The 26,100-nt window shown below is 42.1% G+C and overlaps 1 protein-coding gene across 2 annotated transcripts; it reads left to right on the forward strand.

Moving 5' to 3' along the window:
• Nucleotides 1-267: 267 nt before the first annotated feature.
• LOC136679263 (macrophage mannose receptor 1-like) lies at nucleotides 268-26,100 on the forward strand. Of its 2 annotated transcripts, XM_066657699.1 has the most exons (3): nucleotides 268-400; nucleotides 24,179-24,565; nucleotides 25,648-26,100. In XM_066657699.1, the coding sequence occupies exons 2-3, from the start codon at nucleotides 24,223-24,225 to the stop codon at nucleotides 25,974-25,976; spliced, it is 672 nt and encodes a 223-aa protein (XP_066513796.1). In that variant the 5' UTR covers nucleotides 268-400; nucleotides 24,179-24,222; the 3' UTR covers nucleotides 25,977-26,100. The 2 variants fall into 2 exon arrangements, with proteins under 2 accessions (XP_066513796.1, XP_066513795.1); XM_066657698.1 differs by lacking the exon at nucleotides 268-400 and having other exon boundaries at nucleotides 20,972-24,565.

The raw sequence follows: 26,100 nt of genomic DNA on the forward strand, positions 1-26,100 counted from the left end.
AATGATTGACTCTGCGTGGGTTGTTCATTATTAAAACACATCTCCACATTTACTCATGGCGAGAATGTGGATGTACCTGTGGCATGGCTAAATGCCTAATAGTTCTGTATAGGAAAAACATGGACTCTTGCAGCTTTTAAAGACAAGTAACGGTCTTATAGGGACACACCCACTATAGAGTGGGTGGAACCCAGGTAGGGAGCATGTGATCCCTAGGGGAAGATAAAAGGGAGCGCACCTAAGTTAGTTCACTTCCACTTTGTCTAAACGGTGGGACGGCGGTAGTTGTCTGGTGCGTTGCGGCCGCTACTAGGAGAACTTGGTCTGTGTACGTGTACGTGTGCTGGTGCCTGGAGCCAATCGCTTGAGAACTAGAGAAGCGCAGGTAGCTGGATCAACGGTAGGTCGCTGGTTATTATTGCTCTGTTGGGAAATGGGGCCTATCCGGTGAGAGTTTCTTAAGCTGTGGGTGAATGTGACTACTTCAGTGCAGGTTGGTGTGCAGTGACATTAGCAGCGGCTAACTGGTGCTGGGCTAATGCCGCTTGTATGCCACTTAGGTTTATTGTGCTCCCTACCGTTGTTCATCTGTTTTATTAGTGTCTATGTATCATGCAGGTCGGAGGCGTTCGTGTTGCTTGACTGCCGCCTACTCAGACATTGTGTCAACAGAACGTTGGTATATCAATCATATTTACAACAGCAGTGTCTTTTTACTCGGGTATGTCACTTAAAATTGGGGTACCATGGTGGTAGCATATGGATTTACATGCATGAACGTGTGGATTTATTGATATGGTGAAGTACTGACACTGTTGAATATGTTTGTGATTGTGTATTTTAATATACTGAATTATGTTTTGTTATTTCTTTTATAGAGTGGGGCTGCAGCCAGAAGTGCTGCAGGCCACTGTTTTTCTCTCCCCTGTGTATTGTGTTTTTTTTACATATGTGGACATTGTTTTAACTGAGCCACTTGTTACTATTTTACACATTAAAGGGTTTTATTAATACTGTTTTTGGGGTTTAGGCCTTAATGCTGCTAGCTGTAACGTTTTGTGATAACATATCATAGGCCGTATTTTATTATCTATATCAGGTGTGTAACAAATAGTGATCATTGATTGACCATTGATTCTGTACTTTTACACACTGTACTTGAAGTACTCACAGCTGCATTAACATCCTTTATTTTATTAATATTTCCCTGTGTACTCTCTAGCATTAGAGCAACTTTAATCTGGTAAAATCACCCCTAGATAGATGTAGCACACTGAGAAAGTAGAGCATTACTACACTGTAAAGGACATGGTCATTTAAGATTTGATGTTTATTCCATCATTTCTTCTTGATATTAATGATGTCTACACAGTAATAGTTCATAAAGTCTGGATATTTACCAGAAAGCAGGAGGAGCAGGACAGAGATGAAAGTCATGGTAATGCCACGTCCCTCCGGTGCTAAGCTGGTTCCCGACTGGATTCAGAAAGATTGACAGAGGCAGGAGCACAGCTGCAGTCTTCGTGATGGGCTGCTGTCGCTGAATCAGTAGCATATATTTAATCCATAAAAATGACATTTATTATGGTGATATTACATATTAATGAGTGGGCGGGGTGTTCAGGAGCACACTGTTTTCGTTGTTAGTGGGTAATAAAAGCTTTAAGCAAAACTCAGAGTCCAAAACAAAGACAGTCTCCGAGTTAAATGTAAATGAAACCCATGACTGTGTGAACTATGACCAGTCTGGATCTTCTCTTCCAACAAACATGCATCAAAGATGAGGTTAAACCTTACAGGCCTGGTATCATTGCTCATGGCAGTGAAATATATTATAATATTACGGATGGTTTCCGTGATGCAAATCTATTTACGGTCGTGATGTTTCTATGAGCAGCCCTTGTTTTTACAGGACACACACTTGCCTTCAGTTACCACAGCTCTCCTCTTCTTTCATAATTTTACAGGCTCCAAACCGCTCCCATGTAAATCATCGACACTGAAACTACAGCTTGTGTTTACGAAGCAGTGAGCTTAGATTAGAAGCAGATGTAGTGGAAACAGTAAAGCACACGTTGTGGTGGCAGAAACACTACATTGACAGGGTCAATGATTATTAATCATTATTTAATTAATAATTAATTATTGTATTCATTTTGCTAAACTCCTTGTTTGGGAGCCATTAAATAATATGTAGTGTCTTTACCTGTCCAGTTTTAGCTTGGACAATTAGGCCATCTTCACATATTATACAGCAGAATTAGTTACAATTTATTATGTTTATTAATGAATTATGCTCATTGACCAGCTGTGGGTTCTTGGCTCTGAAACTGAATCTGAACTAGAAGGAATAATTCTATACAAGAAAGGTGCACACACACAAACAAATAACCAAGGATTGGTTTTATCTGTCACGCCCTCGTCTCGTTTGTTTTCCCAATCTCAGCACATGGCTTTGTTTTGTTGTCGTTCATGCCCCGCCTTTGTTCCGCCTCCTTGTCTTTACCCTCGTTATCTGTTTCAGGTGTTTCTCGTTTGTTGTATTTAAGCCCCCTTGTCTCACGTCCTCTTGTCGAACATTTCACCTTTGTTTCGTTGTGTTCCGTCATACTCGTTCTCCTTTGATTCCAGTTCGCAGCCTCGTTGTTTTGCTCACTTTGTCTAGCGTTATCTAGTCTGTCTGTCTCTGCAGTTTCCCCATGTCTAGTTTAGCCTGCTTGGCTCCCTGTTTGTTTTCCTTCTGTTAATGTTTCTATGTTTTGTTATATTTCGTAAATAAAATCTATCTGTGTTTTAGCGAGTGCGTCCGCCTACGTCAGTCCGCACCCCATGATCCTAACAATGTTCGACCTAACTAAGGACGCAGCTAGCACAAAGACTCTGTTTGACAGGGCGGTGGAGTGGAGTAGCCGGCTCCAGCTCATGCCCCCTCGATGGTGGATTACCCCCTCAGTTCCGGGGAAATGTTTTGGGGGGGGTTAAGGGTAGGGGCTGTTAGCCTCCAACTTCAGGACAAGGGAAGTGAGGCAAACAGGGGTGCACCTCTGGGGGATTCATGGATAAAGAAATCCCTTTAGAGTGCTCCCTAAACCCTTAACAGCGCCAGTGTAGGACGTCGCCACAGGGCCCCCTGCCGCCGTGGACGGCGTTGAAGGGCCTCCTGTTTCCGTGGCCATTGTCACAGCACCCCCAGTTCCCAAGCACCTCTCTGCACTCCCTCCTGAGATCCAGGAGAAGCTTGCAAGCCTCTGGGCAAGTCTGGAGGTCTCCTTGAAGGCAGCCACCCAGGCCGCTCCTGTCCCCGAGAAGGCGGCTTCCACGGCCGCTCCTGTCCTCGTGAAAGCGGCGCAGCCGGCCGCTCCTGTCCTCGTGAAAGCGGCGCCCCCGGCCGCTCCAGTCCCTGTGAAAGCGGCGGCGCCCCCGGCCGCTCCAGTCCCTGTGAAAGCGGCGGCGCCCCCGGCCGCTCCAGTCCCTGTGAAAGCGGCGGCGCCCCCGGCCGCTCCAGTCCCTGTGAAAGCGGTGGCGCCCCCGGCCGCTCCAGTCCCTGTGAAAGCGGCGGCTCCCTCGGCCGCTCCAGTCCCTGTGAAAGCGGCGGCTCCCTCGGCCGTGGGCACCCCCATGTTATCTTGGTTCCTATGTCTGTCCCTGTCCCTGTACCTGTGTCTACGTTTGTCTCTGTCCCAGTCACTGTATTCATGTCTGTTCCCCTAAATGTTCTGGTCCCTGTTCCCCTGCCAAGCCCTGCCCAGTCCCCTGTTAGTCCATTCCAGCACCCAGCCTCTGTCCAGTCACATACCCCTGTCCAATCTTCTGTCTCCAGTTCTGTCCTGTCCTCAGTTATGTCCCCTGTTTCTTCACCAGTCTTTGCTCCTGTTCGGTCCCAGCACCCAGCCCCAGTCCAGTTACCTGTCTTGTCCCAAGTCCCGTCTCATGTCTCTGCTCCTGTGCTGCCTCAGTCCCCGTTTCAACCCTCTGTCCTGCCTCTAGCTCAGTCCCAGTACCCGGCCTCGGTCCCGTCGTCTGTCCTGTCTCCCGTCCAGTCCTTGTTCCCTTCCAGTGTCTTGTCCAATGTTAAGCACCCCATTCAGTCTAGTTCTTTCCAGTCGCCGTATCCGCCCAGTGTTCAGTCACCTGTCTTGTCTCCGTTCTAGTCTCTTGTTCAGTCTCCTGTCACCCTCCTTTGTCAGTCTACTGTCCTGTCCCAGTTTCCAGTCCTGTCAAGTTCCCAGCTCCATTTCCTGTGTCTGTTCCCGTCCTGTCCTGAGTCCTGTATCCCTCGGTTCCTTGTCTTAGGCTGTCTTGTTTTCCGTGCTCCCTCCTGCGCCAGCTTCGGGGGGGTCTAGGTTATGCGCCCCGGGAGTTGCGCGTTCAGGAGGGGGCATCTGTCACGCCCTCGTCTCGTTTGTTTTCCTGATCTCAGCACATGGCTTTGTTTTGTTGTCGTTCATGCCCTGCCTTTGTTCCGCCTCATTGTCTTTACCCTCATTATCCGTTTCAGGTGTTTCACGTTTGTTGTATTTAAGCCCCCTTGTCTTAAATACAGGGAACAGGGAGATTAATATATGAGGGAATTTCTCTATGATAATTACCCTAAATTTTAGAAAGGCTAATGTTTATCCCAGCAAGCACTCAGCACCACTCCTGAGCTATGAAAGAAATGAAACCATGTGACCTTACGTATCCCGGGAGATGGACTGGAGATAGCTGGGAGTATGTTGCTGATGCGCGGTGCTTTCCGGCACAACTTCCTGGAGAATTGCAGACGCGGGCCTGGTAGGTTGCAGCCGCTGGCGTTCCTTTTCAGACACGGCGACCCCTCTGTCAGAGCTGGTGGCGTTCTGAAGTTCTCTGTGGGGATCCTCCGTCATCGCTGATCTGCCGCCTTGTGAGAGACAGTCCAAGCAGGTCTCTCCTGGGCCTCATCTCAGAAGGTCATTCAGAGGGTGCGTGTGGCCGTCTTTGTCCTTGCCGGTCCGGAAGCTTTGTCGTCCTTTTGAGGGTCAGAGGTCTGAGGTCTTCTCATGCTCTGGGTGTCGCTTTGAATTTTTGCTGGGGTTAAACTATAGCTCTTCTTAACCTATAGTTTTCTACAAGAGATAAAATTAAAATAGAACTTCTGTTCTGGGCCCAAGACTGTTTAATGAAGCCTTGGGAGTCCGACGCCTGCAGAGTCATTTCAAAACCCGAATTATTTTCCTCTTTAGCCTTGAAAAAGGCTAAAAGAGAAAAAGTGTGAAGTGAAGCAAAGAACTTCTTCCTTCTCTCTTCTTCTCTATCTTTTTTTTCTCGAGATTCCGAGCCTTTGTTTTTTAACCAGAGTTTAGAAAACCCACCTTTAATCTCTGATTGGATAAGATTGGAGCCTCTCTTGCTCCTGACTGGCTTCCTGTACCTTGGTAGTGACATCACATAAAATGTATGACCCTTGACAAGACAAAGGTTTGAAGACCATCACTTTTTGAACGAATGTCCCAGGATTCTGAATCCTACTTTTGCAATATAAAAGATTAGATGTTAACACAAAGTAATATCATTAAGACAACAGTGTTTTACATAATTATTAACCAACTACACACAGTACGTGGCTACCTTGGTTCTACACAAATTCATATAAACCAAAAATGACTTTAAACACATGTAAATTAATCCCACTCATTTTGATCGTCCAAATGGAATTAATTTCAAACAGTTGTGCACATATGTAACTTCAAATAGTTTTAAACCAATGGGAATTAAGGTTTAATTCTATAGTTTGAGAAGTTCTTCATTAAGCAGTTTTATACAGAGCATAAACTGATCCTCAGGAGTGTCTCTTTGCATTCTGCATTTGAGAAGAGTTCCATGATCCTCCAAGACCCTGTGTCATAAACTTTCCATGAAAAGCTTATCTCAAATTCCAATCTTGGCTTGGTGTGGCTCGGAGATGTCTCTGAGCTAAGAGAGGTCTGTCAACATAATAAGGTAACTCTGGCATATTGAGTCCCCAAAAAGTATAATATATTTTATTAAAATTAATAATCTGTTCATCTCCGCTACACAGATTTCTTTATATATTCATCATAAACCTTTACATATCCCAGCAGCAGCAAGGTGACCTTTACTCGTTTATAGAGGCACTTGATTAGATTCTTCTCCTCATGTTACGTTGTACATTATTGGACTGAGCAAGTGTGTGTTTGTTGATTTTAAAGGTTTGTTTACTAGTACAGTCTCAGAAATAAACTGTGACTGTGTTGGTACCTTTTGCTGTCACTTGAGGTTTATACAGGTACCACATTTATACCACTGTTGTACCTTTAGTGACAAATACGTACCTGTACCCTGCCTTATTTTCTGGCAGTAGTGTTACTTTTTGTGCTTTTCTAACGATTGCAGTCAGAAATAGTGGTGACCATTTAGTCACAGCCATAAACAATCACTAGATCGGTGAATATTTTCTTTTAGTGCAGTGCACAATACTTTAAACAGTAAATAATTTTTTAAGTAAAAAATGTTGTATATTTTCTGTAGTAAATATCATTTATGTAAATTTCAGTATCTACTTGAGCACAAACATCTAACAAAGTAATCATAAATGTTATATGACTCTGAACTAAAATAAACCAAACGTCACACTCCTTTGAGAAGCGCAGCCCGTCTTGTCTCTGCTCTGAATGTGGTGAAGTGATAAACTCTGGTGTGGTTCAGATGTAATGTGAACATGTAACAATGGGCAGATGAAGATGATTTATCACTGAATTTTCATGAGTAATAATAATAATAATAATAATAATAATAATAGGTGTTGTAGGAAACAATTTTATTACTTTGTTTGTGGACAAATATCTTTAAATGATGATTAGAAATTATAACTACATATTCATTGTGTGAAAACTTGTATCTTATATGCTCTCATATGAATGACTAACCAGTATTTACACATGTAGTAAACATTTTAGATTCTGCACGGCTAACTGGCATGATGACTCACCTTCTTAAATTCTTAAACGTTTAACCTTGAACACATGTGCACTATAGGCTTTTAGCATGCTTACATTAATCATAAGCGTTGGTCAGCACGGCTGAAGTGTAGGGGCAGGCTTATGACCCTGAAGTCCATTACCACTCTCCCTAAATTTTCCTCCAGGAGAGGGAGGTATGGGAAGAAAAGGTCCATTGTCAAGACTGCATGATGAATGTTTTTGGGGTCACGGGTGCATGTGAAAATTGCACGCGAAAAACCTGAGTACTAACATGTGAAAATATGCATATTAATATATGCTAATAAGCCAGAAATGCCTTGCCAGCAGGAGACACGTCATATGGGGTATAACTGTGGAGTCAGATCTGGGAGAGGTCAGAACTTTACTTGGGAAGGGCATTAGACTGTTTTCATGTATTAGTTCTCCTGGATCCAGTATTGTTAAATGAATACTTTGATTTGCTTTGAACTTCACTCGACTGGTTTCTGCGACTCTTCTGGAACAAACACGTCTCCCCGAAGAGGGAGGGTGTATTTTGGACCTTTTGGATATTTTTCTAAATTTTAATTACTTTGAGAACGGTCCAAAAGAACATTTTAATCTTCAATTGGTGACCCCGACGTGCGGAAGGTCCAGACGGCGGACGACATATACTAAGGTGGGTGCGCAGACCCTGTTATATTCAAATTCTGCTTATTGGATTTTCTAAATTGGAGTGGTGCGGAGGCCCGACGCCGGTCCCGAGTGGGGCATAGAGCAGATCGATTTATTTATATATTTGGGGTTGTTTGTTTAAAAAAAAATAATAATAACAATAAAAAATAAATAAATAATAACAAAATAATTAAAAATATATTAAGATGGAAGCTGTTCCCATCTGAGACAGAGAGGTGGCATCCTCCACTCGGAACCTGAAGAGGTTTCGAGTTTATTGCCTGGTCGAAAGGTTCGTCCATGAGAGTTCGTCTCCTCTAAAGTATAATCACGCGGACGCTGTTCCCGCGATTTGATAATGAGCGGAAGCTGTTCCCGCAACAGGTGTATTTTAATTAAACTTGTGTATTCATATTTTCTATGTTCCAAGAGGCTGTGCTATTTTTAGGGGTTGTTTACATGACTGTTGAGTACGTTTCTGCCCGCTAGAGGGAGGTAGAGGATTGCATTAACTGGTCTATCTATTTGAATTAGAGCACCTGCTCAGATTCAGAATTCAGTTTCTTTGTTCTTGGGGTGATTTGGACAGTTGTGGATAAAATATATTTTGTATTTTGCTTACTACTTACTGTACAAATCTTATTTTTCCGGTTCTGTTTGTATCTTTTTTAACTGTGGTAGATTGTGTTAAAAATTTATTTTCTGCCTTGGTTTCAATTTTTCGTTCATCATAACATATATTTTGTAACCTGCTTGCTATTTCAGTAGTTCGTTAAAAGGCAGTCAAATTACAAGATATAACAATTGAAAGCAAAATTTTGAGGTGTGCTGATGTTCGTTTTGTTTGGTTGGAACTCTTCCTCCATATATTAGACACTTTTGTGGCTTGTTGACTGTTAAGTGTGTCCGGTAACTAGTTTTCGTTCCTGACATAGTCTTTGGTTTAATTCTGTATTGTGAGATAATTGTCCTGCTTTTCTAGCTTTTTCCACCTACTATAAACTCTATTTCATATATTGGCGTGTAATTTGCTTCTGACTAATAAGCTTTTTCGGTCCGTGGGCCGGTTTGATAATTAATGTAAATTAGGCTTTGCTTGCTTTTAGATTGAATACTGTGTTTGTAGACACGCTTATGTTTTTTATCACCTGTGAAATTCTTTACAGGGCTGAGGTGGTATTGTTTTTCTTGGCTGAGTTTGAAAACTTGACTCTAAACCTTGGCTTTTTCTTTTTTATAAACTGAGGTGGAGAGTGCTAAGTGCAGTTGCCTGGGCACTGTGTGGGGGTGACCCTGGGAAACTGTTTAATTCACTCTGAATTGTGATGAAACCTTGCGGTGTTAATTGATTTGCAATTAAAGAGTGAACTAGAACGAAGACCCAGTAATTCCTACATCATTTTCGACTTTGAGACACGCTTTGAAAATGGAAAGCATGAAGCTAATTTTGTCTGCGCTATTACATATGATGGTACAGAATTCACTGCAGAAGGGTCTGACTGCATAGAAAGGCTTATGAGAAAGTTTAGACAGCTCAAATATCAAGGGTACACATGGTTAGCACACAATGCGGCCGGTTTTGACAATTTTCTATTATTGGAATATTTTTCTAGTGTGGGTGTCGCTGTCAAAATCACCATGATGGGGTGTAGACTGATCTCCATGTATGATGAAACATACAAACAACGTTACATAGACTCATTCATTCATTCCAATGTGTTTGGCTAAAACATCAGCCTTAAATCTAACATGCTCCGAGAAAGGACATTTCCCACACAAATTCAATTTAAAACAAAATGAGAACTATGTGGGGCCATACCCTGAAAAGGGTTTTTATGGTTATGACACTATGAACGACAAAGACAAAAAAGAGTTTGACGAATGGTACGACACAGTCTCAAACGGTGTTTTTGACTTCCAAAAGGAGTTGTATGTTTATGGCAGGAACGACATTGTTTTACTGCGCGAAGCATGTATAAAGTATCGCGAAGAATTCATTCAGTGCACAAAGCTAGACCCGTTTAATTATACGACATTAGCATCATGTTGTATGGCAGTATACAAAACACATTTTCTACCAAAAGACACGCTGGCGTTGACACACAACGCATACATTAACCAGCACAAGACATTCTCTAACGTCTCTATTGAATGGCTTGAGTATGTTAAGCATGTAAGAGATGTTGATGTGCACCACGCTTTAACTCACGGGGAAATGAAGTTTGGCGCATATTATGTGGATGGTTATTATGAAAAAGATGGTGTGCGAAAAGTTGCATGCATTATGGTCATGAATGTCGTTACAACCCGAACCAGTGCCATCCTATGTCAAAGGTCTTGTATGGAGATTTGTGAATGCGGTTTGATACCAAGGTGGAGACGCTTGTTCGAGCATATGGTCTAGAAGTTGAAGTGATGTGGGAATGTCAGTGGGCATCTGCTAAGAGGGATGATTTGGATGTTGCCATGTTCATTTCTAATTACACAGCTCCTGAAAGGCTCAAACCAAGAGACGCACTTTTTGGTGGTCGAACAAATGCGTATAATTTGTATTACAAAGCAGAGGAGGGTGAGAAAATTAGATATTTGGACTTCACCAGCTTGTACCCATTCTGCCAGGCCCGGAAGAAATACCCGGTAGGGCACCCCCAAATGTTTTTCAAAGACTTTCAACCTCTTGAGGATTACTATGGTCTAGTCAAGGCAACAGTATATCCGCCAAGAAAACTCCTCCACCCTGTTTTACCATACCATTGTAATGGAAAGTTAATGTTCCCGCTGTGCCGCACATGTGCCGAGCACGAAAACCAGTTGCGTTCGTGTATGCATAGTGATGAAGAGAGATCTATAACGGGGTCATGGGTCAGTATTGAACTAGTGAAGGCTGTTGAGAAAGGGTATGTAGTTGCAAAAATCCACGAAGTTTGGCATTTCCCAGACAGTTCAGAGACATTGTTCTGCGAGTATGTAAAGACGTTTTTTACAGTACAAGCAGGAGGCCAGTGGTTATCCAGCACATGCTGTCACAGAGGAAGAGAGGGCCGAATACATCAGGGATTATTTTGAAAAGGAAAATATCCAACTGAATCCTGACAAGATATGCCTTAACCAGGCGCTATTAACAAATTGTTGTTAAACAGCTTGTGGGGGCGTTTTTCAATGAGGGAAAACCTGCCCGTGTCTGAAGTGTTAACGGACCCTGAACAGTTTTCACAACACATCTTTGGTGACGGCTATGAGGTTAAACACTTTTCATTTGTGTCCGACACCGCAGCATTGATTCAGTGGTGCTATTCGGCTGGAGACAGCTGTCCAACACGTGATATTAATGTATTCCTCGGCGCATTTACAACAGCTCACGCTCGTTTAGAATTATATAATCTAATGGATAAATTGGGAGACAGGTTGTTGTATAGCGACGCTGACAGTGTTATTTTTGTTTCTCGTGAAGGTGATTGGGAACCCCCTCTGGGGCCTTATTTAGGTGATTTGACAGACGAGATTGGTGGTGATTACATTAGAGTTCTGCTCGGGAGGTCCTAAGACGTACGGTTATCTTACAGCTGGCGGTAAAACATGCATGAAAGCAAAGGGCATTACGCTAAATTCTGAAAACTCAAAAGTTATTAGACTCGACACACTTATTGACCTTGTTGATAATTATGTGACGAATCGCGATACTAGCCGACACATACTTGCTCGCGCTGACGGCATTGTGAGAAATAAAAAGAACCTCACGCTGAAAAACAAATCAGTAGTGAAGCGGTTTAAAGTTGTGTACAACAAACGTGTCCTGTTGCCTGATTTTTCAACACTTCCTTATGGGTACTAAAGACGGTCGAGGTGTGATAGATGTTGACGGGTTTGATTTTAGATTACAACACCCATTTTCGTGTGTAATAAGCGGATCATCAAATTCCGGAAAAACTTTTTTTGTAAAACAGTTGATTGAGCGTTCTGATGAGTTGATTTCAAATAAAATAGAAAACATAGTATACATTTGACTGCTGGCCACCCCTTTATGATGAAATGTTAAAGATAAGAAATATTATTTTTGTTCAAGGGATACCAACGTCGGTATGTGACGACACACTTTTACCGCTTAACAGAAATAATTTGTTAATAATTGATGATGTTATGAAAGATGCCAGCAATAATGCCGAAGTGGAAAAGGTGTTTACACAGTATGTACATCACAGAAATTTAAGTGCCATTTACTTAATGCAAAATTTGTTTTTTCAAGGAAAGTCTAGTAGGACAATTAGTTTGAACACAAAAAAAAAAAAAAAAAAATCTCATATTTAAAAATCCTAGAGACAACAATCAGGTTTGTGTATTAGGTAGACAGATGTACCCCGGCAACACCAAATTTTTCATGGAATGTTTTCAAAATGCTGTTAGCAAGCCGTTCGGTCACCTTTTAATTGATTATAAAGCTAAGACTCCTGAAAACTTTCGTCTCAGAACAGATCTGCTATCAAACACGGCTGTTTACATTCCGAAAATACGCAGATAGATCAGTATGTCGGACAGACTATATAGAAACCTACCGCTTCTTAAACTTTTATTTAAAGCCACACCAGCACAGAGATGTGTTATTTTACAAACGGTGTCTAATGAACTTATCTTAACTCTGTGTGAGGTTGCCCTTAATGTTCTCAATGGAACCGTACCTCTCACATCAACACAATATCGTGAGTTAAAGAAGAAGTCTGAAATTAAATTTATTGCAGATAAAAAGGTTGGTGTTTCACGGAAAAAGAAAATAATTAATCAGAAAGGCGGCTTTCTTTTACCATTGTTAAGCGTTGCTTTACCATTTATAGCAAGCTTGATAGCGGGGAGATAAACTGAACTGAAGACATGGAGTACGCTGAAATTATTTTTGGTACCTCACCAGTTGGATAAGTTAAAGAGTGATAACAGTCGGGGCGCTGTCCGACGAATTGTAGAAAATGATTTGGACATGTCGATCAGAGATATTTTGGCCAGGAGGGATCTCGACCCCCACGAGAAGGCCAAACTTTATACATCCGTGTTACAGAGATATTTAACCATCGCTAAACATGGTGATATGGAGACCAATACTTTAACATTGTCATTGCCGCCTGCGGATACTGTTAATAAGGAAATAAATGTTGTCGATCAGACTGGTAACAAACATTCCATAACCGATGATTTTTTTAGAAATGTATCTTCGCGAAGCAGACAGAATGTTCAGTATGTTTTAGATACAATGTCTAAATCAAAAGATGTGTCTTCCTGGAATGAATTGGGAGAATTTGTCTTAAATGGACGTAGGATCCTAGGGTCACATATTCTGGACTTGGTGAAAAGCATCACCGCCGCACACCGTGTTAGCGATGATCAGAGACCTCGGGGGTGGAGCGAGTTTCTAGAGGCTTTTGCTGTTTTAAACATCCCTCTTTCTACCATACCAAATAAGTTTGTCAGACAAAAAATTAATTTGTTAAAAAATTTTAAAAAAGTCTGCTGATTATGCTACACCAGTGAAAGACACTTTGCAATCACCTGTTAAGAGTGTTGAACACCCCAGATTTCTCTCCCCATTTTAGACAGTGTTTGGTTAAACTTCTAATTGTTATATATTTTATTTTTATTTTATCTGATGTGTGATTGTTTTGAATATTTTTCACATTTTTTGAAAAACTGTCATTTGTTGTTTTATTATTGTTACATGTATATTTGTAAATAAAAAAACCAGAGTTGAAAATCTTTTTGAAAATCAGTGTTTTTATTCGTCAGCTTTACACTACACAGGGCTATACAATAAACATCTCTCCTTTTTGAACATGTTGTATACAAATAAACGACCTGTTCTTACAAACACACGGATACAAATGTTTCACAAAGGCTGAAACCATATTGTCATTTTTAGTTAAATTAAAACCATATTTTGACATCACTTCATAATTACACAGTCTAACCATGTGGTATAGAAAAAACACACAATGCTGACCGCATGTGGTCAAAGTCGTGCATGTTGTTTTAAGGAAATCACTAATAATTTTAGGGAACTTGTCATAGGTAGGTGCATTTCCAAAACTGTCAAAAAAACACCCGACACGGTCTTCACTTATGTAGATAGCAAGCCAATGTTCGCCAGGAAGATCAGATGAGTGTGTATTGACAATAGCCGTCACAGGTAATTTCCATATACCATTTGTTGGTAATTGGTCACATGTTAACACCGAGAAAATGTGTGTTAACAGCCACTTTGTCCATTACAACAGACAGCTCCAACGTATTCATTAGTACAAATCCACTAAAACTTGTCTTCGGTTAGAGATTTCAATGATGCTGTCAAAAACAGCGTACACAACCAAATTTACAGTATGCGGGAGCGGCTGTCTGAAACGGGCCTCCAGTCTAATATTACCTAATTTGACCAAAGAAACGTGTTGACCGCATTCTTCATCAGGTGTGAGATTAAACGCATACAGAGTGTAGCCCTGTAGGAAATCCTGCCTATCAATTGGCAATGCCTGGTTTTTCAGATGTCTTCCAGATGCAAGCGCTAACTGGAAGAATTCGCGCACGGCGGAACCAGTGTGGAAATCGGGTTGGTGTGGTTTGGCTGGAAATTGCTGGCCGTCTAAATAGACCGCAAGAAACTCCAAGTTGTAATGTTTAAACGCGAAGGGGTTTTTATTATAGGTGCCTGTGAATGCATCATTATCAACCATGGCTATTATCATAGACTTAGGTAGAGTCCCCAAGAACAAATTTTCTTGGTTAGAAACACGTGTTCCAGCAGGTATGGAAAAATTTTTTAGACACACTCTGTCAATGGGGTATTTAGCCGTTGCTGACAACAATGTCTGGGCATGACCCAACCTTACAGCTGGTGACACAGATACTTTTGACAAATAATGATGCAGAGAGAATATTCACTTTGTATGCTAACGCGTCATGCCGCATTAGAGAGAAATCATCCTTATTACGTGTCATGCGCATTTTTATATCAACACCGTTAAGCATCAATTTCTCCTGAAAAAATATGTCGCTATGAATCGGGGTCAGCAGTTCTACCACATTACTAGCGTTTGTAAATGCGGCCCTCTTTGCCAAACTGCGATTGTTCCTTGCGGGGTTTGTTTCATCCATATGCCCTGCAGTGTCCAGATAAAAGAGGCCTGCAGAGAAGACAGTTTCCAGGGTGTCCCGACCATAGTTGGCGAGACATTCTATCATGCTACGGTATGGGTAGGTACTTGAACTCTGTGATACCAGCCTGTCTCCTAGGGACACGTCGACCTGTGATAATATTGTAGCTCCAGAATAGTTTATCAACCCCACAGCGGCTCCGTCATCAATGTCGCTTCCGTCAGGTTTTGTGATTTTAAGACGAAGGTATAATAGTGTGTTATTTAGATCCATATAATCTTCACCATGGCCGGCTATGAAAAACTCCAGTGGGGCAGTGTCGGATATTGCTGACAGCGGCGGAATTTCGACATAAGTGTTTTTCTCAATAGCAGTTTGTGTTAAAGGTACTGTAAACAAGTTCAGTTCTGATTTAATACACTCCTCAGACATGCGATGAAGTAGAGCCATGATCAGAAAATGGTTTTAACAGGTTTCCTACAGGTCGAGGTTGTTGTCTGCTTCCCCTTACTCCTTCTTTTTGACACTGTGTTTTTTCATCTCAAGCTTGGTTTTCTTAGCAGGACGGCCACGCCTCTTACCAGGGGGTCGTTTCACAGATTTTCGAGCCATCACCAACATGCCTGACCCATCTTGATTGTGTGCCATCATATGCGTCAGACCGTTACTGACAACATCGCTTACAATGTTTTTAGCAGCTGTTTTTAGATGTATCTAACTGTGACAATATCATGGTTGTTCCCTGATATATGTACACATCTTAACAGGGGTACAAAACTGTCTCCAATTAATTGGTAATCAACAATGTCTGTGTAAACAAACATTGAGTAGAAACCACCATAGATGTCGACAGGGTGTGGCGCGTACTCTTTCTGTACGACATCCGGGTCATTTGTTTTAACTACACACTCTAGCATCACACCCGGTTTAAAACCCAAGATGATGGCTAGTTTACCATTAAATATCAAACCGGTATCAGATAACGTCTTAATAAACAACCTGTGACTTATTTGGTCATAAACAAGACCTATTGAATGGTCTGCTAGATGGATATTAATCTCAGCAACTAATGTCGGTATATGGTTATAATACCCTGTAGGTAGAGTTATTTGTGTTGTTTTGCCCGATTTTTTATCAATTACGCTAAATGTGGTATCTAGCTCACAAAAGTTGTCCACGTTCGTGGGTATTGAAACTCTATCACCCCTACTTCCCAGTCACCTTTTAGATCGATTGGTTTCGCTAGTTTTGTTCTATAATTAGAAATTTGATTATCGGGGTACACTGACATAGACGAATTGCTCGGCAGTGTGACGCAAAAACCATTGTCCCCCATATTTGTCCTTTGATGTAAATGAACTAGTTCACAAAGTACAACACCTTTTAAGGCCTTTGTATGTCCACAACATCATTTTCAGGAACCCAGCTGTTAAATTTTGATGGCCAACCTAACCATTTCACTAAAACCATTGTTTTTTTACCCTGTTTTTTTTTATCCAAAATTTTTTCAAATTTGAACGCTTTTTCTGTAGACATGCGGATTTTTTGCAACTCTTCTTCATAGAAACAGCCGTGTATAATGTCACCGTCATAATCTTTCAATTTCTAAACGGGTGGTTGTCATCGGATACAGTCTGATATAGTGAAAAACTCCTGTGTATAGTTCTCCTCATACCCCTTTGTAAACGGACCCCTGACTTTAGAAATACGCACAACGTCACCAGCCTTGTACTTAAATATGGTTTTCTTGTCTAATTTGTTTCTCACACCATACAGCGTTTTAAACACGCTAGATTCGTTTTCTTTCGTCACATCAGCTGGCTTGGTTTTGATACTACGGTGGTAACTATTATTGTAACCGCTCATAATATCTTGTAAAACATCAATGTACCTTTTGGAGTTTACAGCTGTTAGATAACGCCACATACGACTTTTTAGCGTTCTATTAAACCGCTCTATGACACTGGCTTTTAGCTCACTACCTGTAGCAAAATGTTTGATTTTGTTTTTTGATACTAAATTTTGAAAATGTTTTTATGAAAAACTCTTTACCCCTGTCAGTCTGTAACTTTTGAGGAACTCTGCCTTCTTCTAATATGTTCGCAAATGCCTTTGAGACTTCTATACCAGACTTATTTTTTAACAGTCTAGCCCACGCATATTTGCTGAACACGTCAATACATGTCAACATATATTTATATCCGTCATTTTCCCTAGAATACGCACTCATATCAACAAGATCAGCTTGGAATTGAGTGTCAATGCCTTATACTATAACCCGGTTTCTTTTGTAATTATGTTGTATGGGTTTGTGGAGTGTGTATGCATCCTCTCCAGCTAACCAGTCTGAAACCTGTTGATCAGACAGACACAATCCTGTATACTCTAAAACACCCCGTTTTCAAACTATTTTTACCGCCTAATGAACCAGAATTAGACGGCGTGTAATATACCGTTCTCATAAGATTTGATGTGTCGATAGATGACATTGTTGAAAATAATGACCCCAGATTTGTTCGTTTGACTGTTTTATTCACAATGCATCGATGAAATCTAAAAAGTTTGCACACACATCTACATTTTTCTCAACTAGATATTCAACAAATGTTTCAATCACTTTACAAACATCAATTGGTTTCTTTGTTGAAAGTTTTATCACACAGGGTTCGCAGCCGGACAGGGGCGTGCCTAAGATGTGGAGCCTTGGACCACTGGGCAGCACAATGTAGAGCACCACTTTTTACAGACACCGGCTATCCACACCAGGCACCACACCCACAGGCGGCACCAAAACCGGAGCCATCACATCTTCCTGCTGGCCAATACAGCATGGAGCCGTGGGGTGGACATTGACGGGGCCCAGAGGAGCACCAGGACAGCAGGGCCAGGGCAGAACCCATGCTGTCATTAACTGCGGGGGCCTCCGAAATCCTTTTTCTGGTAGACACGGGAGCCACATGGTCAGCCATCAACACAGTATTACCCGCACATCTGATGAGCGAACACACTGTGCAAGTAAGGGGCTTCTTGGGGAAATCTACATCACTGCCAAAAACAAGACATTTGCCAGTCAGTACTGGTACACAGACTGTGTCATATTCATTTCTAATTGAACCACAAGCACCCTTGAACATTTGTGTTAGAGACTTGTTGATGAAAATGGGAGTCACTATTTTATGCCAACCAGATGGGATTACACTTACGTGGTTGGACGGACACAAAACTGTGGCAGTGGTGGGGTGCACTGATGGTATGTACCTGATGAGACCTCAGCAGGATGAGTCGGTAGACATTTACTGGGGTTTAGTGACTGGACAGACGGACCCGTCACCACGACTCATTGCCTTGTTCCACCAGTGGTCGCCTTGAATTACAGCCATGGCACCCTACGTCCCTCCGCCCGACCCATTCCATGTCACCCTGTTCTATGATGTAGGGGGAGATTTAACTTACTATGAAGCTTTTCAAACAGAATTAGAGGGCACACAGTGGTCAGTTGACACCACAGGGATTTATGTGGGTCCTGAAGGGATGGCATCTCCTGTCTCACTAACACCACAACAATATAATTGGTACAAACTGTCTGACACGGCGGCACCACACATTTCACTAGCTCTCCATCCGAGACACGAGGCCAAGTAGTTGGGCCCTATGGTAAAAAGAGCAAATGAGGCCACAGATTGGGTCCGGACCCAGCTGCCTGGCGTCATGTTTTCACAGTCAACACAGACATATCACATCACTGATAACTCACCCATCCAAGTCACATTGCATCATCAATTGCTGCCTAGACACCATGGTTGTGAGGACTCTGATCATCCACTGACGGAGGCATTATTGGCATCACTACCTGACACATTGTGGTCCACAGGCCCAGATGATGTAGGATACACTAATCAAACACCTGTCTCTTTTTGTATGAATATTACACAACCAATTTGGATTCCCCAATATAAACACAAGCCAGATGCTGTTGAATCCTTGGATAAAACGGTCCAGGCTTTGGTGGAGGCCGGAGTTCTGGAACCGTGTCAATCAGAATGGAACACACCGATTCTGCCGGTTCCAAAAAAGGAGCCTGGCCAATATCGGATGGCCCATGATTTAAGAGCCGTGAATGCAGCTTTGGCTACTGCCACTGTTCCGGTTCCTAACCCGTACACCGCTCTGTCGGAACTAGGTCCAGACATGAAATGGTTCACTTGCATTGATTTGGCTAACGCATTTTTCTGTATTCCGCTGGCAGAACACTGCAGAGATATATGTGCATTCACACATAAAGGCATACAATACAGATACACTAGATAACCTCAAGGTTTTGCTCTGTCTCCAGGATTGTTTAATCAGGCCCTGAGGCGGAGTCTGGACTCATGCCAACTGCCTGAATGCTCCTTATTGATACAATATGTTGATGATCTTGCTTTGGCGGCTAAAACACCGGAAATCTGCCTTGAAGCAACCAAGGCGGTTCTTCAATGCTTAGCAGACGCGGGGTACAAAGTATCCAAACAGTAATTACAGTGCTGCAGATCTAGAGTTACTATAGTAACACAGGGTTCCACGGGCTTGTCCGCAACACACCGGTCCGCTATACTGTCACACACAAAACCAGAAACTGTGAAAGACATGTTAGCATTTTTAGGACTCACTGGCTATAGCAGACAATACATTGCTGACTTTGTCGGACGTACACAACCTCTTAGAGACATGGTGAAATCTCTAGGGATGAGAAATTTGTCTGGTAAGCTCACCTGGACGGTGGAGTCAGAACAGGCGTTTATAGATGTTAAACAAGCCTTATCCGTTGCAGTTGACTTAGCCAGACCTGACTATTCACTACCTTTTTACATGGATGTGTCTGAAACAGACACTGTGATAAATGGTGTACTGTTTCAGAAAAAGGGGGAAGGTAGAGCAGTACTAATGTACTTAAGTGTCCCATTGGACCTTATAGAGAGGAGACAACCACAGTGCACAGACATGTAGCAGGACTGACCAAATTAGTCCAGAAAACAGCACATCTGGTAGCAGGATACCCATTGCGCATTTTAACCACACACTGAGTAGTAGCATACATAAACTCACAGATGTTCACACTCACTCCATTGCGACAGAGACGCATTCACAAAGCATTGACTGCACCCAACATCACTTACACACACGGAGGAGTCAACATGGCAGATGGGATGCTGGAAGGCCCACCACATGAGTGTGAGGAACAGGTAGAAAGGCAAGGAAAAGTAAGACCACACTTACAAGCCACACCCATTCCAGGGTCATGGAATTTATGGACAGATGGGTGTGGGTACAGGGCAGATACAGGTGAAGTCAGAGCAGGATACGCAGTAGTTCAGGAAGCAAAGGGGGAAACATATGAGTTTCAGACAGTTATAGCAGAGGAGGTGAAATAAAACCCATCAGCACAAAAGGCAGAACTACTAGCAGTAATATCAGCATTAGAAGTGGCAGAAGGAAGGGACGTCACTATTTATAGTGACTCAGCGTACGTAGTCACAGCTGCGCATGTAGACCTTCCACACTGGAAGCAGGTTGGATATGTCACAAGCACAGGGAAACCAGTCAAACACAAGACGGAACTGATGCGATTAGAAGCAGCTAGAAGCAAGCGGGCTCGCCTGGGACCAACACAGATGTGTATCGTCAACTGTTTTTGAAACTAAAATCAGTGTGTGAGGAACTATCTGTGCAGGTACGGAGAAACAGAGGAGGAGACGAGGAGCATGAGATACCTCCTGAGGTGGCCGTCGCTCCATGGGTGTATCTGAGAGCCATTAAGCAAAAGTGGTCAGAACCTCGCTGGACAGGCCCATTCCGGGTGACAGAGAGAACCAGCCACGCGGTACGACTCAAGGGTAAAGGCAGCTCATGGTACCACCTGTCTCAGTGCAAGCCAGCACTGCCACCCGAGGAGCACCAGACGCAGAAGCAAGCATCTAATTAGTAACAAGTGCCAGCTGGACACTCTGCGAACAACAGGTGTCACCGGAGAGCTGTCTGAAGCTGTTGAAGATCCAGAACACATTACTATTTTTCTTTACAGGTTGTCGTGGACTCTTCTTTTTTACAGGTTGCTTGGACTCTTAATTTTTTTTTTTCCTTCCTTGCAGGTTGAACTTTCTAAACAAATTGTAAAAAAAAAACCTTGTAACTTTAACATTTACACATATAAGAGTATAGATAATACTTTATTAAGTAGAAGGAAACTTAGTGGGGAAACACATTGATTGTTTAATAATGGCTTGGTATGGAAAAAGGGGGTGGGACAGGACAAAATACAGACACCAGTACCAACCAGTACTTCCTCCAGATATTCCGATATGGCTCCAGGTAACCATAACCATTATTCTATTGGGTATAATGATAATAACACTGGCCATTGTCTCCACGCAGGAACAATTAACAACGGTAGAGGGAACAGTTGTCAATATTTCAGCGATCATACGCCCGGCAAACGCGACAATTAAAGACCCGACATCACAGCCAAATAGAACTAAACGATCAACCATCTCTCAGCCTAAATCAAAATGCATCAGACGCTGGGGAGGTATAGAATTAGACTATTATTGGGGTGAGACAACCGCATGAGCAGTGAACTTATGTGAAGTGGTTAAATGTGGTACAAATCAACTGGGGTATAAGGGGGAGCCGGTGTATTTGTGTTGGTCTCGTGATGACAATATCAAATGTAATCAAAACACTGACCAAGCAGCTTATAAGGCTAGACCCTGTAACAAGTGGGAAGATGTGATGAGGTCAACACATGTTAATTGGAATCCGACTACACGTTGGGCGACTCGTGAACAGGAGAAATGGGAAAAACTTAACATACAGAGGGATAATGGTCCAATAACCAATTTAATAACTATTGCATTGGAGTGGCAAGTCGACCCTAATGGGGAAAAGTCTTCAGCATTTTTCATAGGGGTCGGGGTAGATGTAAGTGGTAATGACCCTGTGGGATGGATTAAGGTCAGAGTTAGAAATAGACCAACAGCCGATACCGTTGAGGACACAAAAAACATGACAGACAGCAGTGGGGGGAATCAGTCTATACTGGGAACAGATTATTCTACATGGACAACCGAACAAATCGTAAAATTAAGCACAGGGTTTGAAGGGAGTTACTTATGGATTAAATGGATAAATGCGCAAGCCAGAGAAGCTAACATTGACGGGTGCATAGCATGTGCTGCAGCCAGACCAACATTGTTTTTAGGTCCAGCCCCATTATTTCCGAGGGAAGGCCCAATAGGGTTTAAGTGTATGATTAACTTAAAACATATGGCCAATCCCGCTAACATACAGCAGGTGACGTGACACGGAGTGCAAAACACTTAGGTAACATAAATCCTAAATGCTGCCACACTATATTCAATCATGACTCCGGTAAGTCTATAGGGCCATGGGCTAGAGCAGGACTGTATTATTATTGCGGAGGGATAAATCTATTGCTAAGACTACCTACGGATAGTCACGGCCTCTGTGCTATGGTCAGATTAATTTCCCCAATCACTATGTATGGCACGCACAAACCCACTCCTAATCACAATATGCCTAGACGATCAGGTGACTATGACTTCGACTTAACTAAGAACACGCCCACTTATATAGACGCGATAGGAATTCCTCGCGGAGTGCCAGACGAACATAAATTGGTAGATCAGATGGCGGCAGGATGGGAAAGTATTTTCATTTGGATCACACCAAACAAGAACGTTGATAGAATTAATTACGTAAATTATCAAGTAATGAGACTGGCTAACATCACTGGAGCAGCAATAACTGGTTTATCAGAACAACTATCTGCAACTTCACTAATGACCATACAAAATCGTATAGCTTTAGATATGGTACTCGCTAATCAGGGTGGCGTTTGTCATATGTTCGGAGATGTATGCTGTACTGTAATTCCAAATAATACGGCCCCAGATGGGAAGGTGACTAAAGCCTTAATAGCCCTAAAATATCTGTCGAGAGAGATGGCAGAAAACACGGGAGTAGACAATCCAATCACTAAGTGGCTAGAGAAAACTTTCGGACAATGGAAAGGCGTGTTCATATCTATGGCTTCAACCGTAGCGGTATTCGCTGCTATTCTAGTCACGTGCGGATGCTGCTGTGTACCCTGTATTAGGTCCCTGATAGAGAGAACAATAACACGTATGATGGAGGGCAAAGATCCTCCACCACCATATATGTTACCCATATTGGAGTGTGAGGAAGAGCAGGAGGAACTACTGTTGTAGAACAAGTAGTCTGGGAGATAACAAACAGGGAAATAATGTTACTTCCTCCTGTTGACATGGTTAAAATTTTGGCCGCCTGGGGGCAGAAGGGGCAAGTGGGAGAATTTTTCCTGTCAAAAATTGGTTGGTTGGCTGCCCGACAGGTTTTCGCTCTCACGGGTTAAACACATGTCAAAAATATGTTTGGAGGATTTAGAGTGTGATGACGTGTCTTGGGACACGTCATAAGGGGGAATTGTTGTAGGAAACAATTTTATTACTTTGTTTGTGGACAAATATCTTTAAATGATGATTAGAAATTATAACTACATATTCATTGTGTGAAAACTTGTATCTTATATGCTCTCATATGAATGACTAACCAGTATTTACACATGTAGTAAACATTTTAGATTCTGCACGGCTAACTGGCATGATGACTCACCTTCTTAAATTCTTAAACGTTTAACCTTGAACACATGTGCACTATAGGCTTTTAGCATGCTTACATTAATCATAAGCGTTGGTCAGCACGGCTGAAGTGTAGGGGCAGGCTTATGACCCTGAAGTCCATTACCACTCTCCCTAAATTTTCCTCCAGGAGAGGGAGGTATGGGAAGAAAAGGTCCATTGTCAAGACTGCATGATGAATGTTTTTGGGGTCACGGGTGCATGTGAAAATTGCACGCGAAAAACCTGAGTACTAACATGTGAAAATATGCATATTAATATATGCTAATAAGCCAGAAACGCCTTGCCAGCAGGAGACACGTCATATGGGGTATAACTGTGGAGTCAGATCTGGGAGAGGTCAGAACTTTACTTGATTTGCTTTGAACTTCACTTGACTGGTTTCTGCGACTCTTCTGGAATGAACACGTCTCCCCGAAGAGGGAGGCTGTATTTTGGACCTTTTGGATATTTTTCTAAATTTTAATTACTTTGAGAACGGTCCAAAAGAACATTTTAATCTTCATAGGTTACATGTATATAGCTCTTTTCTAATACCCATGATTTACTCGATGTTGTTTGAGGTTTGAAAGGTTTAGATGAACATTGGTGTGAGTGTGTCGCCCTGTTAAGTGATTCCAGGTATGTTCCAGACCCACTGCGACCCTGTACTGGATAAGGGTTACAGACAATGAATGAATATTCAGTATTACTCTTTCCATCCTTACATTTCCACAGATGTTGCTGCCCATTTCATTATTTACCAGTTAATCCCTAAGAGTATGCCCCATTGTGAAGCTCAGAGACACTGCAGGAAGCTCAACAAAGATCTGGTCCACATCAAAGATCAGAACAGCAACGGATCGTTCTGGATCTGTCTGCTGAGGGACGACTGGGAGTGGAGCGATGGAGGATGCTCTGCCTGCAGGAACTGGACGTGTGGTCAGCCTCGGCCATCATCATCATCATCATCATCACCACCATCATCATCATCATCATCACCACCATCATCATCATCATCACCACCATCATCATCATCATCATCATCAAACTGTACACATCTGAATAATGGGAAATGGGAAGCAGTGCCATGCCCTAATGCTCAGCCTGCTCTGTGCTACCGCAGTAAGTCGTAAACACACACACCCTCATTCTCAGCAGCTTCCAGAATAAAACACACCTCAGTGCATCATTTTATATTTTTACATTGATCTAAATCTTACAAACCAGGCCCAGTAGCTCTCTCCCTCCGTTGCCTGCTCAGCCACAGCTGAGAAACAGCATCCGGAGGCATTTGGGCGATGGAGAGACCTCAGAACATTAAAAAGCATGAACTTTAAACTTCAAACTGCACACGGTGTACACAGGACAGTGAATGTGAAATGAGAGCTCAGATTCAGTAGAGTTAGTCTTCCTCGGTTCATAGTTAATAATTTATCACAAAATGTTTCAGAAGTAAACTGGGTCCCTCTTGTGGTGCTGGATCGGTGTGTCATTTTGGTGCCAGTTCAAATCGACCCAGCTCAGACGAACAGTATTTTGATCAATCAGTCAATCAATGAATTAATTAAAACTGAAATTCTACATAAAATTCAAATTCAAAATCCTTATTGTCCCTAATTTGGCCAAAATGTAAAAATAATCCAATTTTACCCCAAATGTAGTCAAATCAGACAACACATATTTGGCATCTGAAGTTCTCTTCACTAATAGTTTACAGTGATGTGATGTTTATAGCGTTGAGCAAACCACAAACCTAAATTATTACTTCATTGTGCATCAGCTTGTAAAATGATGTCTAACAGATTTGGTCGTGTAGTTTCTGACACTGTAGGACACAGTGTTATCTACAAAAACTGGCTTAGATTCATAGTGAGCTCAGGGTCGTGGCTGTTGTTACCATCATCGCTTTTTGCCACTACTTTAGCAAGTTTACTTCAGAAAACCCAACACTGTTTGTGGCAGGTCTATGTTCATTAATGCACTTTACACAGTGAAGTAATTGTTGGGGGTGGATCTGTCTCAAAACATTCATAGCTCCAGTAGAAAATGAAGGAATCACATTTCACACCTGTGTTTAGAATAAAGGAAATATTTCAATATTTCTGAAACACCAAGTGCCAAGAATAACCACAAACATCACATCCAGCCTTGTGACTGTTCTCTTACTGAATTAAATAAATATTTTTTTATTTTATTTTCCACAGCCTTCGACAGGAGACTCCGAACTTTCTACATCATTGAGAAGCAGATGAATCGGTCTGAGGCTCAAACAGCTTGCAGAGCCTACTACACTGACCTGGTCACTGTGTACAGCGAGGAAGAGAACACTGTGCTGAGTGGTATATGCTCTGCCTGGATCGGTCTCTATCGGAATCAGTCGAATTGGAGTGGGAAATGGTCTAATGGAGATGATGTTACATTCAATAACATAACAAACAGGTGTGGATCAGAGCCCTGCTGTGCTACAGTGAAGGCTGATGGTCAGTGGGATTGTCTTCAGTGCACGGAGAACAGAAATTTCATGTGCTATTAATTAAAATATTAACTTCATTGTCTCTCTGTAATAATTACATTTCTGTAAATGACTGAAGTTTATTGATCAAAATAAGAAAGAAAAATGTGGAAAAATCTGCTTCTTTTCTTTACAGCCAATGTTT

Source organism: Hoplias malabaricus, chromosome Y, assembly GCF_029633855.1.
Source record: "Hoplias malabaricus isolate fHopMal1 chromosome Y, fHopMal1.hap1, whole genome shotgun sequence".
NCBI classification, from domain to species: domain Eukaryota; kingdom Metazoa; phylum Chordata; class Actinopteri; order Characiformes; family Erythrinidae; genus Hoplias; species Hoplias malabaricus.